The following is a 15,862-nucleotide window of genomic DNA, read 5'->3' as shown; positions in this document are numbered from 1 at the left end:
CATGAACATTCACATACAACTACACATACACACACGTGCAATATTTGAGAATGTGGACAAGACATATGTACGCACACACACACACACACACACACACCAATAAGAGGGACTACACATACATAGAAGCAAACACATTCACTCAAAGACAGGTGAACTCTCTGAACCTCATCCAGACACACACACTCACACGGGACAGATTCATCGTCCTGACCATAACCCCCAGATTCAACCCTTTCCCACGACTAGTGTGATCCAGACTCTAACCCCATTCTATTCCTTCCTCCCCGAACGAGGCTGCTCTCATGGGGCACTTTGTCCTCCTAGCTAACCTCCCTCCTTCACTCTGTGCTCACTCCAACAGGACAGTCTAATAACCAGTAATGTGCACCTGGGGGAGGGCTGTGGCCTCCAGTGTGCAGCGTTTCACCAGGGTTATAGGGTCACTGGCACGAGATCCAGTCCTTGCACTGCATTCTGTAAAGAATAGTGCTGCACATGCTGAGAGCTTTCTGGGTCACTGGATTATTACGGTCTATAAACTATTATTAATACTCTATTACTGTCTATATATTACCGTCAAATACTGTACAATGTAACGATGAGAAGAGGCCGCGCATATCCTCGCATGCGTCCCTAATCTAAGTCTGAATAGCCGTTCTTACCCAGACAGCTTCACCGCATGGCTCGCGTGCCGCACGGGCTGCGTGAGCTGGGCGTCGTGGCGGAGCGGCACAGCCGGGACGGCCCGGTTACCGGTTCTCCGGGTTCTGACTTGGCCGCCGAAGCGAGCAGTGAGCTCGACGTTGTACGTGTGCGGTTGTCCGCTGGCTCCAGAGCGCGATGTAATGGAGCTCACGTGGACCCTGTCCGTGCCTCTCTGTCCGGGCTGCAGCACGTAGTATCTCCGGAAACCACTCTGATCCGCGGAAACCAATACCGGCGAAATTAACACGCCAAAAGAAAATATAACGTCCCACCTAATAACAGCCATGTCCATTTAACATCCGCTAGGAGCGCGCGTCTCAGTGAGCAGGGGAGCCCGTGCGTAACTCAGGCAGAGGAGACGAAGAGAGAAAAGACCGAGGAGCTCGAGGAAAAAGTTCCTAATTCCTGAGCAATGTCATCTAATGGCCATCAGACGAACTCCAGAGGAAACCTGAACTACAAGAGAGAGAAAACCAGCGTAAATGTAAAGAGGCTCGAGACGGGCGACGTTACTAGAAGCGGCGTCCTCTCGTGGGTCGCTGGGAGCTCGCGCCGCCTGGGCTACGTGTGCGCAATATTTAAGCTCGCGGATAAAGTTGAAAAGTCTTTAAAAGTTTCACTGTGTTGGGGTAGGAGCTCGTGGCTGAACCCAGCAGCCAATCTCCTGCAGACATGACGTCATTAATGGTGCTCTTATTGGAACACGCGCGTGGGGCTGAACCCTGAAACCCACCGTAAAAATAATGTATGCACACGCAGAGAGAAGAGAGGAGAAGAGAAGAGGACCCAAAGTGTCCCAAGTCTGCACGCAGCACGACAAAGCCGGACTAACACAACATGGTGGTTAGTCATGTCCACAGCAGAGGCGTGGACAGAAGACAAAGCAACTCTTTCTGTATAAGGGGTGAATGGAAGTAAATGATCTTTCAAACGGACTCGGACAATAGTTATGGTTGTTGTTGCTGCCTGACTTATTTCCTGGTTATATTATTATTATACCCTTCATGTTTATGTTATTAAATACAATATTTAATCCATAATTGTCTGCAAATCCAAGTAAATTTAATTTATGACCAGCTGGACTCTTGATAAAGGAACATCACCAACTGAATGGATGTTATAAACCCTTTGCCTATTAATACCAGCAATATCTAGCACTCCCCTACTACCAGTCTACAGGAATAGCTCAGCCACTCCGCACGCCGTGCTATCACTCTGCGTCCTCATTAGCGTATTACAGACACTTCTAAAGTGCGTTGTTGCGGAGTGACTCAACCACCCATCACGTCCAGCTGGAAACATGCCAACACGCATGTCTCTGTCACGCTGGCAGGAAGAGTGTGTGTGAGATGAGGTGTATTTCAGAGAGGAAACACCAGCTGATAGCACAGAGGTTTCTGAGTAAGGCAGGCTCTCAAGAGTGCCAACATTTCTGACTTAAACAGCAGTTTACATTCAGACGTGCAGAAATCCCTTTCTGCTGTATAACTGAGCAGAACTACAGTGAGATATTTAGTTATACTTCACATTATACTGCACTGGTGTAATTTATTACAGAATATTTACGTGCCGAAATGACAGATGCTCACCTTAAGAAAAGTCTCTCAGAACGGACAGGTTAAGGCACTGGAACCAGGTCAGGCCTTTTAATAGGGTTAAAAAACAATGAAGGACCAGCATGAGTGAGAGAGGCAGAGAACAAGAGAAGGGGAGTAAAATGTAAATGGTAGAGTTAGTGAAAACTACAGTGCCTACAGGGCTGCTCAGACTGTCCTAACTGAGCCCTGTGAGGGGACATCTAGGCCCACCAACACTGAGCTCTGCATCTGCAGGGTTCCTGCTCTCAAAAACTCACACGACCAAGAATCTCAGACGATCCAACGGCAAAGAGACAGGCAACACGAACCTGTGAGCGGTGGGAAACACCACTGTGACGTGGAGTGACAGCTCACTGTAGTGCGCCCACCGGCCCCTCGTGGTGGTTGCCACTTCTGTAAGTAATGTTCCACACAATAGAGCAAAACGGCTCAGTCGGGTCCTGGGCCAAACCTCCACATGTCCAGGGTGTCATCGTCATGATTACTGAGCTGAAGAGTTTGTGTTTTTTGCTTCATATTTTAAACACTCCTTATACCTTATATACTTATATAAGATATTTAACCTATTATCATTTCATTCTTTGAATTTATATAAACTAATATTTAATTCCCATTCGAGGTAACTCTTTTGCAATGTCACACTTTGTGATATTTTGTGCACATAGCCCACCCAAGATCTCAGCAACACACGCACACAGATTGGAAACCCCTGACCATCACTCCTATACGAGATTGGACGTCCCATCTCAAAGCCAACAACTCGACCATGGAAACCCGTCTCATGAAGCTCCTGAATTATTGCCCTAGTGTTTCTTCCAGTGGCAGAACGTGCTGTGTGGTGCAGCAGAGATGATCTTTACACACTATACACACCAGCACTCGCCAGCCCAGTATGGTGAGTGTCGTCTACCGCTTGGTGGCTGAACTGTTGTTGCCCCTGGACTATTCAACTTTACAACAAAACACTTACAGCTGATTGGGGCAGATCTAGCAGAACAGATCTAGTAGGACAGGAGGTAGATTTTAGCTGACACTTTTATCCAAAGCCACTTACAATTCTGACTGAACACAACTTGAGTAATTAAGGGTTAAAGGTCTTGTTCAGGGGTCCAATAGTGGAGACCTGGCAGTGGTTGAACTGACAACCTTCTGATTACTAGTCAAGTATCTTAATCACTGAGCTACCACTGCCCCATCTAGTATATCTAGCAGGACTGACCCTTCATGAACTGAGCTGATGTAAAGATGCTATCACAGGGCTACAGGTAACACTGCAGAAAGCCTCAGTATGACTGTTTCTCCTGCCAGGGGATGTAATCACAGACCTATTCACAGTGGACGCTACTAAAAACCTTCCTGAACTCAGTAATTAGGAGGGAAGTGCTATTCATTGGCCGCAGTTTATATAATCACCCACTACAGGGTATGACACAGAACGTGGTCTGAATGTTTCTAGCCTCCTACTAATGAGAACTTGTGAAGAGTTTTCTCCACTAAAACTTGCAGAATTTTGCTTTATTTCCAGCATTTTAATTGTGCTTCTGAAATGTGATTATTAATAGTTGTTGTAATTACTTGCTATTATTACACCAGTACAGTTATGTAATGTAACTCTTCCTTAGTAGCAATCATTAAAAATGCATTCTGTAGGATTTTTATATGGGGATTTTATTGGTGCTCCTACAGTGAGCTATAAACCTGCAGCCCAAATTCTCTGCAATCTGGAACAATCTCTAACAAGTTTTCTGTTGAAATGAAGTGCCATATTCGCCTGCCCCAGAATAAAGCTGAAAAATGGCCTCTGGTTCTGGTGTGTGTCAGAGCGGGGGTGGAGGAGGACCATGCCTCGGTTTGAATAAAGCTGGAGAGAACGGAAGACACCCATGCTGTAGGGATATCGCCACAGGCACTGCTCACGTTTCCTCTCCGAAACCCTTACAATCCGGTTTCTTCCTGAGATGTGGGAATATTCCGTATTTGCCCACAAGTGAGCTGGGGCCAGTAGGACACATGTGGTCCTGATGTCTCACACACTCTGATCTCTGGAAGACAGCCAGTAGGACACATGTGGTGCTGGTGTCTCACACACTCTGATCTCTGGAAGGAATCTACTCCAACCACAGGATGTTTGCTAAGTGTTAGTAGTCTCATGTTCACGGTCTCACAGTGTTCACTGTCTCACAAGTTTCCTGGAGTTCCCAACCAATGGGCAGTATTTTCACAGTGTTTCCACAGCATTCCAGTGACTGAAGCGTAACATTCCCACGAACCGCTGAATGGAGCTCGTGTTGCTCTCTGGAATGGAACAGGACAAATTCCTCACAAATGAAGAGTTTTGTCATCTTTTAAAGCTAATTTCTGAAGTTAAACTAGACCACATGACACAAGGACGATGTGAACCCTTACGAGAGTGCTGAAGTGAGACAGCTACGAAAAGCAAGTCAGTCAGACGAATGAATTCCTTCCCTTCCCTTGGGAATGACATAACAGGATATTGTTGCCATGGTAACAAAGGGTTAATCAAAAGCATACTTTAAATACCTAAACTATTTTCTCTGCAAACTAACAAAAATGTCCCATCTTTGGAGTTTTTCAAAGAAACTCTTCAGATAATGATGCAATATATCAACATTCCCTAAACAGAGTTTGAAATTATGTTATAGCAAAAGAAAAATTCCATGTAAGGGACAAAAATCAGCATGCAGAAATATGGAGAACATTAACAGGGTTATAACCCTAACTCACAGTACCAGAACCCACAGAATCAGAACCAAAACCCACGGTACCAGAACCCAACAGTACCAAGCCTACTGAAGTATCAACAGGTCTCCCAGCAGTCACACAGAACAAAGCCAGGTGAAGCCTCAGAAGACAGTGAGTGAGCGCACCACCTCCTCCACCCTCTGGACTCGCCCACATGTGCATGAACAGGCTACACTCCTGCCTCAGCAGACACATTCCACAGAGCCATGGAGAAGCAGAGGAGCTGCAAGCTCTTCATGAACAAGGGCCAGATTGGACTGATCTGCTCACCTGGGTGTGCGTACGAGGAGGAGGAGGAGTCGGAGTCGGAGTGGTCAAACTGTCCATCAAACGAGGAAAAAAGGCAGAAAGTAAGAGTGCCTACTCTGGTCAGAAAGTGAAAGTGAAAGGTGTGGTGTTTTGATTTAAAGTATTTAGTATTTAGGTGGAGAGGGAAATACAACCACACAAACCAAACAATGTCAAAAATGAAACAAAACATTTTTGAGATTGGGAGCTGGCATACTAAACACTTGTCTAAAAACAAAACCACTGTTGGTGTCATGCATGTTTGATGTTCACCATCACCATGGTTACAGGCGTCTTTTAAGTCTACTGAGAGAAATGGGAGGGGAACACACTCTGGAGTCGCTCATTTGTATACACGGTCGATCCCAAACTCTGCACCTCTGACCTCTGATGTGGTCTAAAGACGCTACAGTAAGAAAACTACAGTTAGACACTTGAAGGCAAGAACAATTACAGACCACCTAGAACATAACCAGATGTGTTCCCCTCTCTTAGAACATAATCAGACGCGTGTTCCCCTCTCTTAGAACATAATCAGACGTCTTCCCCTCTCTTAGAAAATAATCAGACGCCGTGTTCCCCTCTCTTAGAACATAATCAGACGCCGTGTTCCCCTCTCTTAGAAGAGCAAGGCATAGACTCACTTCCAGTGAACAGACCACTACACACAAGAGCACATGTTACAAACTGAAGATGATTTATTATCAGATGGAAAGTCTTACAGTTGTCATGTGTGGAACTCTTGACGTCTGGGTCTTTGGGAGGTTAAGGTCTTCGTCTGGTACAACATGGATTTTGGGTACATAGACTTTTCCTCAGTGCAACTGAGAGTTTACTGACCGCAACACAGCTAATTGGCTAGTGTGACAAAGCAGGAAGTGGGTGGCACTGAGGAGACAGGCATGATGAAGACAGTGTGTACCGGAGATCTGAACCGATGACTGTGTTCACTAACTGATCACAGATCACTATGGCTGTGTCTCTGATCAAATGCTTCCATATGCACAAGTTTATATGATCTCATATGCCTGTGATGTGCTCAGCTGAGACCTCAACCCACACCAACCCTTCAGCGCTTTGTGGACATGACTCTGTGTGTGTGTGTGTGTGTGTGTGTGTGTGTGTGTGTGTGTGTGTGTGTGTGTGTGTGTGTGTGTGTGTGTGTGTAGCACATTTACTCTGCTACAGGTGAGCCCAGCAACATTATTTAAACTTCTGCACTGACCTCAACACTGTCCATTTGATGTTAAAGATCTCTGTACTTTAGGTGGGTCCCAAACACAGGAAAAGGGTTTGAACTCTGACTCACCCTGACTAGTGTGATTCAGGTTTAATCTGAGTATTTTTAAATCTGGATTAAGTGGAACATATTTAAATGCCAAATCACTGTATAAAACGAGTCAAAGGCAGGAAGAAAAAACACGAGGCTATTCTAATTGGCTGCGCAGCTGAGCACTCAGGTCCTGCAGCTCTGAGATCAACCGCTCCAGTTCGGACACATCATTCTGGAGGCTGTCCTGGAGTTCCCCCGTGGTCACATCCGTGTAGAGTTGCTGAGGAGAGGAGAAGAGCATCACGTACATGCGTGTTGCATTCACACCAGACGTTTAGGAGCAAGGCCCCAAACAAGATCAAATATAATGGTGTTCTGAAAATGGCCCAAAACAAAATTAGTTTAAATGAAGCTTAATGGAGAAGTACAGCAGAACAGATGCAGCTGTTATTTTATTTAAAAGTCTTACGTTTTTACACTTTTGTCAGAACTGAGTTATAGACAGCTGTTTATATTGTGCCAGTCATGATATTTAAAAGAAAAGCATGTCTTTAATAACTATATTTCAATTCTTATTATGACTGAAGTGGTTTATTAATTACATGTAGACACTTTGTTACATTTAATCTCTGAAAAGCAGAGTCGAGGACTGACATTCGTGTAAAGGGTTAAAGAAAATGAAGATGTGAGCACAAGAAAAACCACATCACCTACTCTGCTGTGAAAGGGACAGGACAGGTAAGAGGGTGGAGAGGAAGGTGGAGGAAAAGGGGATGTGAAGGGTGTAGGAGAGAGACTGGGGAGGGTGGAGACATGGGTGGAGGGTGGAGACCGGGGTGATAATAAGATTTTAGCCTTAGGGGATCTCAGCTGCGAAAGAGAACAGAACATAATACAGCTGAATGCACTACAGGGCTCTTAAAAAGTGTGTGTGTGAAAGAGGTGTACTATGCTCTTATTTTGAAAATAATGCAATAGTTTGTATATTAACATTAAACATCAAGGCAAGATTTACTGAAACACAAAACACACAACAACAAGAACTAAACGACTTGTGCATCTGACAGCCAGACAGCGAGACCGAGCACAGCTCACAACACGGCCAGCAGATGTTAAGGCTCTGTTGTGGGTCAGGAGGGGTTTATTGGATTGCTTTTGTGTTGAGTGTAGTGTGTGTGTGGGGGGGTAAGTGTGTGGTAGTGATGAGTATTATTTAATCATATCTGCAGGTGTAGATTTTCTTTCAAAATAAGAGATGCAGAACGCAGTTTCCTGTCAGAAGGGTATTTTAATTATGTGGAGTTCTCTGGCTTGACTAGGATTAAATGCTGCATGCGCGCTGGCCCTGGTGCAGACGTCCCTAACGTCACAGCACTACCAAACATGCTGCAGAAAGTCACAGCTAGTTAGTGTGAAGATGAAACATCTGGGGTTAGAAATGTGACCCTTCAGTCCCCCTTCCGTCGGAAAGCCCTAATCTGCCCTCTCACCTCGTTCCCAATATGACCATGAAAGGTAAAAACACTCGGATGTCCATGGAACAGACGATCCTTCAGGTTATGCTGAAAAACCTTTGGACATGTTGGGTGCGCTAAAAGTCTGTCTCGCACAGTTAGATTATAAAAACAATTCACTGACCTCATCACAAGCACCAGACTTTAAATGTCCACATCACTGGGAGGATGGAGTTGTACTCACTCTGGCTTTGGTGGCCACACTCTTCAGACTGAGCCGTGCAGAAGAGAGCAGCTGTAGTGCCTCCCTGGGGTTACTGCGTTCCCTGCTACAGCTGATAGACACTGTGTGTGTGTGTGTGTGTGTGTGAGTGTGTGTGCGCGTGTGTGTGCGCGTGCGTGTGTGCGTGTGAGTATGCGCGTGTGTGTGTGTGCGTGTGAGTGTGTGTGTGTGTGTGTGTGCGCGTGTGTGTGTGCGTGCGTGTGAGTGTGAGTGTGAGTGTGCGTGCGTGTGTGAGAGAGAAAGAGAGCGAAGAGCAAAAAGGAGATGATTAAATCACCACAGGGTGTGTGAGAGCATTTGAGTGTGAGTGTGTGTGTGTGCGTGTGAGTGTGTGTGTGTGTATGTGTGTGTGTGTGTGCGTGTGAGTGTGTGTATGTGTGAGAGTGTGTGTGCGTGTGTGTGTGTATGTGTGAGAGTGTGTGTGTGTGCGTGTGAGTGCGTGTGTGTGTATGTGCGTGCCTGTGAGTGTGTGTGAGTGTGTGTGTGCGTGTGTGTGTGTATGTGTGAGAGTGTGTGTGTGTGTGTGTGAGTGTGTGTGTGTGTGTGTGTGTGTGTGTGTGTGTGCACTTTGGGGGAGAGGTTGTGTTTTGAGCCAAAAATCACACGGCTACTGGGCTTAGGGGTCACCAAAGATCACAAACAGTCAGATGCCTTCATATGTTGTGCAAAATGTGTGTGTGTACTTTTCCACATTAGCATCAACCCCCCCCCACCTACACACACACAAACCCCAAAACAACCCCCACACCCTACATGCAACAGTCAGGTGACTTCCTATGTTTTCCACATTAGAATCAAACACCCCACGAACATGCACACACACCCTGTGCACATGCATCGAGTTAACGAGAGACTGGCTGTTAGTAAAGGCTTCATTAAAGTATGACCTCCAGATCCTTCACACTCATGCAGGATATGAATGCCCTGGTGTGTGTGTGTGCGTGTGTGTGTGTGTGTGTGTGTGTGTGTGTGTGTGTGTGTGTGAGAATCCTGGGTGGGTGAACTGCAGTAAATTTCACTCTTTCCTCTGAGTGCACTCCAACCTGCTGTGTGTGCGCATGCATGTGTATGTGTTTATTCTTCCTTTCTCAGTAAACAAAGCCATTTCCCAGCATGCATCTGTCCCTTTTTGACCCACACCTGATCTCATCCTCTTGCACAGAAAGAACAAAAATGACCCCCCCCCCCCCCCATTATGTCACAGCAGTAGGAAAGGTGAGAGCCAAGTGATTTATTGGCACACTTCCACATGCAAAACACACACACACACACACACACACACACACACACACACACACAGAACATCACCGAAGAATTCATAAAGCACATATTAACGTGGGCTACAACCAAATAAACATGAAAATTCAAACAATCACACAGAAGTCTCTCACCTCTCTCTCTCTCACTCACACGACGGAGTAGGGGTTTGTACTGGGGGCTTTAAGGTTCTGCTACATTAACTCAGACAAGCCCCTTTATAAATCATTAAGAGCTACAGCAGAGTGCCCTCTTCTTGAAGGACAAAAGGTGGTGTGTGTGTGTGTGTGTGTGTGTGTGTGTGAGAGGCTTCCTCACATTAATTGGCAGTGATGGAGCAGAAGGTCTGGATGCAGCCACATTATTCAACAGATTTAGACGCAAAAGCCCCTATCCTAGACACTTAGATGTTTAATTCAGCGCACACACACACACACACACACACACACACACACACACACACACACACACTAGAGGTTAAAGAGGGTAAAAGCTCTGAGTGTTTCATCCATTACTCTCTGGTTCAGCTTGGTCACACACTAAGAGCTCAGGCCATGTCACATTATATAGTGAAGAGGGTATGTGTGTGTGTGTGAATGGAGAGCTTCACAGTTTGTTGAGTTTGGTGAATTCCTGCAGCTCTGACAGACAGTGGGATATATACTGACAAGAAATGTGTGTGTGTCCTCTCACCAGTGCCCATTTCCATGGCTCCTCTCAGCACAGTTCTGAAGGTGTGAGGTTCTTTCTCCCAACCTGCTGTCTGTGTCTCACACCGGTGGGCCTTAGACAGGAACTGCAGCGCCTACAGACACAGGAAGAATACAGAGAGATGAACACACACACACACACACACACACACCCTCATACTCAAACTAAACTACCATGAACCTTACAGAACTTTATAAACCCGAAGCACAACAGGACACATTTCTCATTTCCATTTATGAGAGACTAGGCGAGTGGTGCAGTGAGACAGGTTACCTGGGCTGTCTCACTGCACTGCTGGGGTGGGGGTACACCCAGCAGAGCTGTGAGACAGTCCATGTTATGGGGCCCCGTCCTGCATTAATAACCATAATTAATATTACAACTGCTTTTTCAACCTTATATTTTACAGCAGACCCAGCCAATCCATCACCGAACCTCTGCTATCTATAGTCAACACGCAAGACATCAGTGTAGATGAGAGAGTAAGAAGGCTTCTGATTGGATGTGTGTGCACCAGGACTTTAGGCGCACACATGTGAGAGTATTTGAACAGACATTTAAAAAGATTAAAAAGAGAAAGATCTGACTGGATTAAGTACCGATCACGTCGGTTTAGTGTGAGGGTTCAGACTCAAGGGAAGTTCTAGAATCACCTTTGCATTGTCCTCTTTGTTGTCGCTGTATCCGTTGCCATAGAGACAGGCATACTGCTTCCATATTTTGGCGTCAGTGCTGCATCGGGCGGAGATGTGGCCAAAGAGCTCCTGCAGTTTACCCCTCAGATTAGACGCATGGTTGCCACGGCGATCGGCGAGGTTTTCCACCACTGCCCGTACTAGGATTTCCAGGACCTGTGAGAGATGAGGATGTTGTACACCTGTGCTTCTCTTCAGACATTATGTTAGGGACCAAATTATTCCAGGCAAATGGAAAATAATATAAATAAAATTCTAGACTGAACAGAATCTAAATATAATTTTTAAAAATGTATTCCTTACATATAAAACAACCTGAGTTTTCCATAGAGGTTGATATGGTTTAAATGACTGACTTTCAAGTTGATATTCACTCAATTCTCACAGATATCAGGTCATTCTCAGAGCACACCCAGTCTGGGCACACCCAGTCTAGTCTGGGCACACCTCCCCATGATCTCCCCTTCTCTCTCTCTCTGCCTCTATGCCTGAACATGTCAGACTTGGTGTGTGTGTGTGTGTGTAATTGCGTTGTGTATTGAGAGTGCCATACGTGCCTGTATGAGACTGTGTGTTTTTGTCTATTTGCACGTGTACGTGTGTATGCACCATGTAGTCTGTGAGCTGAACACACACACAGGACAGAGAAATCACCATTCAGATGGACAAACGTGCAGACACACACACAGTCATATATACCCACACGGCACTCAGCACACAACGCAATCATACACAACACACACACACACACACACACACACACATATACCCACATGGCACTCTCAGCACACAACACAATTACACACAACACACACACGGCACTCTCAGCACACAACGCAATCATACACAACACACACACACACAACGCAATCATACACAACACACACACACACACACACACACATATACCCACACACCCACACACATACCCACACACACACACACACACACACATATACCCACACACACACACACACACACACACACACATATACCCACACGGCACTCAGCACACAACGCAATCATACGCAACACACACACACGGCACTCTCAGCACACAACGCAATCATACCCACACACACACATATACCCACACACACACACATATACCCACACTGCACTCAGCACACAACGCAATCATACGCAACACACACACAGCACTCTCAGCACACAACGCAATCATACACAACACACACACACACACACACACACACACACATATACCCACACGGCACTCTCAGCACACAACGCAATTATACACACACACATACCCACACGGCACTCTCAGCACACAACGCAATTGCACACACACGGCACTCTCAGCACACAACGCAATCACACACACATATACCCACACGGCACTCTCAGCACACAACGCAATTACTTACACACACACACACACACACACACACACACACGGCACTCTCAGCACACAACGCAATCAATCATACACAACACACACACACATACATATACCCACACGGCACTCTCAGCACACAACGCAATCACACACACACACACGGCACTCTCAGCACACAATGCAATCATACACAACACACACACACACACACACACACACACACACACACACACATATACCCACACATGCACATGGCACTCTCAGCACACAAAGCAATTACACACACACACGCACGCACAGCACTCTCAATACACAACACAATTATACACACACACACACCCACACACACAGTCATATATACCCACACACGCACGGCACTCTCAGCACACACACACGGTCACACACGCACACACGGTCACACACGGTCACATACGCACACACGGTCACATACACACACACGGTCACATACACACACACAGCCTGACATTCTACAGATCTTGTCCTTGTGCCACAGCTGAATCAGGAAGTGCCACAGAGTTCAGACCTGTCTGTCTAGCAGATCAGTACAGAGGAAAACCACTTCAGAATATATCATCTTAAAATAACACACATACACACACACATACCACTATACGCACAGCCATCTGGTTTTCCACATTACAGGGAAACGGTTTTAAATTAGCTCATCAAAGAGCACTTAGTCTCAGACGCAAGGTTAAACGAAGCCGGCAAAAATATTTACATGTGATAAAAAAAAAAAAAAATTGCAATAAAGTGTGTGTGCAGAAAACTATACAGCGTGGAGAACACAAACGCATCTGGAAAACGCAGAGGACTCGGACATGTGATTAGTCATCAAAAACTCTTTTCCCTAAGGGAAACGCTGGTGCTTGCGTGCGTGTGTGTGCATGTGTGCATTGTATTGGGGGTTTCTACTTGGCTGCTGGCGCAGGTCTCTCCGTACTACTTACGCGCCAGGTTTAGTCACCACAGAAACGCAGACCTCCTCCGTTGCCCCGAACCGTGCATGAGCCTCTATGCTCGTGTTAGTGAGCGAGTGTGATGTGTGGGTGTGGTGTCAAGCCCTTGGGGTGGACCACTTTAGGGCACAGCCCACCCTGTTCACTCAGAGCTAACCCAAACCTGTTGCCATCTGTGTGCGTGCTAAGGCGGAGTCTCCGGCTGTGCTGGGTTCAGACGGCCCGTGAGCACAGAACATTTTCCACATACCAAACCACGTCTGTGTGTTACCATCCGGACTCTCTCTGCTGCCGCCTCACAGCTGATTCTCGCATGTTCTCTACATGCTTTCACCTACTCGTGTGTGTGTGTGTGTGCGTGCCTCTAATAGCCAAGCAGAGAGTAATTGGGCAAAGCAGCTTGATTGCTGTGGGGTGTGTGCACCCGTGTGTGTGCCTACATTCCAGCATGTGTGCTGAAACATAGACAAGGGCCCTCAATAAACCTCTCACCATTCTCCAGGTGAGAGAGGTACACACACACACACACACACACAAAAGCAGACTGTGTGTGTGTTTGTTTCTGGATACAAGCCAGACGCTTGCAGGTCTACCAGTCACCTATACATTCTGTACAGGAGAATAAACATTTAAACCCTGCTCTGAAATGCATACTCACTCTCCCTCTCTCTCTCACACACACACAGTCTCCACCCTGCAACAGCAAAGTAAAATAAAAAGACCACATGATAACCATGAGTCTAGGAGAGTGTGAATGCGATGTGTGTGTGTGTTTTAAGAGACATGTTGAGACCAGCTGAGGCTACATGGTGTATTATTGTCAGAACTGAAAACTATACAAATTAATCCATGACCATTAACACATGAAGTTCTACAATCTCATGACCACACCTCCCTCCTGCTGACCACACCTCCCCTCCTCTTTACATTTTGACCAGTTATCAGCTACCATGGTCCAGAGTGACTTATGGAAGAGCATTGTAGTCTCTACCAAATACACCCCCTTATGTGAGCTTAGATATGTCAGTGTCAGTAATGCCATCACGCTAAAGCCCAGCTAGAATGGAAGAAAGACTATAAACAAAGAGGTTTTTTAAAGTGTTGAGTGACTCAGTGAAGAGGTGAGTCTTCACTCTTTGAAGACAGAAACTCAGCTAGACAAGCAGCCAGAGGAAGTTCAGTCCACTACGTTGGTACAGGACAGAGAAGAGTCTCCATGTCTCTGTATGTTGAGGGACAGAACAGGCTCTGATTGGTGCTTTTAGGGACGTGGGAGCTGTTTGTGTTATACACATATCTATCACGCATGTTTACATGCACACCATCAGACGTTACCAGACGTAGACCAGAACGAGTTACACCATCAGACACTGGCCATGTTTTATGTTACACTGGATATAAGAATACCATTAACCCTGAACCCTGTCACACAGGTATTAACATTTCGCTGATGCTTTTATCCAAAGCAACTTACAACTATGACTGAGTACAACTTGAGTAATTGAGGGTTATGGGTCTTGTTGAGGGGCCCACCAGTGGCAACTTGGCAGTGGTGGGACTTGAACCAGCAACCTTCTGATTACTAGGCCAGTACCTTCACCACTGAGCTCCCGCTGCTCATGAGAAGGTAACATGAGACACGCTCTCACTAGACACCGTAGCAGGAAGATCTTGCTAGTACTGGGTTGACCCCCCCTTTAGCCTTCAGAACTGTTGTAATTCTTTGTGACAGATTCAAAAAGGTGCTGGAAACGGTTTTGGTCCATATTGACGTGATGATCTCACACAGGTGCTGTAGATGTGTCAGCTGGACCTCCATGACGTGAACCTCCTTTTCCACCACATCCCAAAAGGGCTCTACGGGATTGAGATCTGGTGTGTGTGGAGGCCATTTGAGTTCAGTGAACTCACGGTCATGTTCAAGAAACCAGAGATGATTTGAGCTTTGTGACATTGTGCAATATTCTGCTAGAAGTAGCCATCAGACGATGGGGACACTGTGGACATGGTCAGCAATAACACTCAGAGAGGCTGTGGTGTTATATTACCACATGTTCATGATTTTTGTGTCACATTCTGACCATCCAAATGTTACACCAGAAATCCGAGACTCATCAGACCAGGCGATGTTTTTCCAAACTTTTTCTGACCAGTTTTTTTGAGCCTGTGTGATTTCTAGCCACAGTTGCCTGCTCGTGGTTGACAGGAGTGTCACTGGCAGGGTCTTCAAGGTGCGCCGAGATGTTATTCTGTACACCTCAGCTGTAACAGATATTTGAATTACTGTTGTCCATCTATCAGCATGAACCAGTCTGCTCATTCTCCTCTGACATCAACAAGGCATTTTCACCCAGAGAACTGCTGCTCACTAGATAGTTTGTTTTTTAGACAATTGTAAAACTTGGTTAAGACATGGTTGTCAGGAAAAATCCCAGCAGTTCCTGAAATGCTCAGCCCCGCCTGTCTATCACCCACAACCAGGCCACGTTCAGGGT

The 15,862-nt window shown here is 46.1% G+C and overlaps 2 protein-coding genes across 10 annotated transcripts in view; both read right to left on the bottom strand.

The window, feature by feature from the left end:
- The window catches only part of ltbp1 (latent transforming growth factor beta binding protein 1), a 135,759-nt gene extending 134,116 nt beyond the window's left edge, over nt 1-1,643 (bottom strand). Inside the window, exon 1 of one of the 4 annotated variants that reach the window (XM_081721673.1) lies at nt 663-1,643. In XM_081721673.1, coding sequence (XP_081577799.1) covers nt 663-997 — 335 coding nt within the window. In that variant the 5' untranslated portion in view covers nt 998-1,643. The remainder of the gene's footprint in view (nt 1-662) is intronic. The other 3 variants (XM_081721672.1, XM_081721670.1, XM_081721671.1) reach the window with 3 other exon arrangements.
- A 4,385-nt stretch (nt 1,644-6,028) lies between these two features.
- ttc27 (tetratricopeptide repeat domain 27) overlaps nt 6,029-15,862 on the bottom strand; it is a 55,690-nt gene continuing 45,856 nt past the window's right edge. For 5 of the 6 annotated variants that reach the window (XM_081721357.1, XM_081721362.1, XM_081721360.1 and 2 more), the window contains 4 exons: nt 10,986-11,183; nt 10,315-10,426; nt 8,326-8,426; nt 6,029-6,907 (listed from right to left, as the gene is read on the bottom strand). In XM_081721357.1, the coding sequence (XP_081577483.1) occupies nt 6,782-6,907; nt 8,326-8,426; nt 10,315-10,426; nt 10,986-11,183 (537 nt within the window). In that variant the 3' untranslated portion in view covers nt 6,029-6,781. The remainder of the gene's footprint in view (nt 6,908-8,325; nt 8,427-10,314; nt 10,427-10,985; nt 11,184-15,862) is intronic. The other variant, XM_081721361.1, reaches the window with a different exon arrangement.

The sequence above is a fragment of the Electrophorus electricus genome, chromosome 10 (assembly GCF_041902795.1).
Source record: "Electrophorus electricus isolate QZ-2024a chromosome 10, ASM4190279v1, whole genome shotgun sequence".
Classification (NCBI taxonomy): Eukaryota; Metazoa; Chordata; class Actinopteri; order Gymnotiformes; family Gymnotidae; genus Electrophorus; species Electrophorus electricus.
The sequence above is the reverse complement of the archived record's forward strand: the minus strand, read 5'-3'. Positions and strand labels throughout refer to the sequence as shown.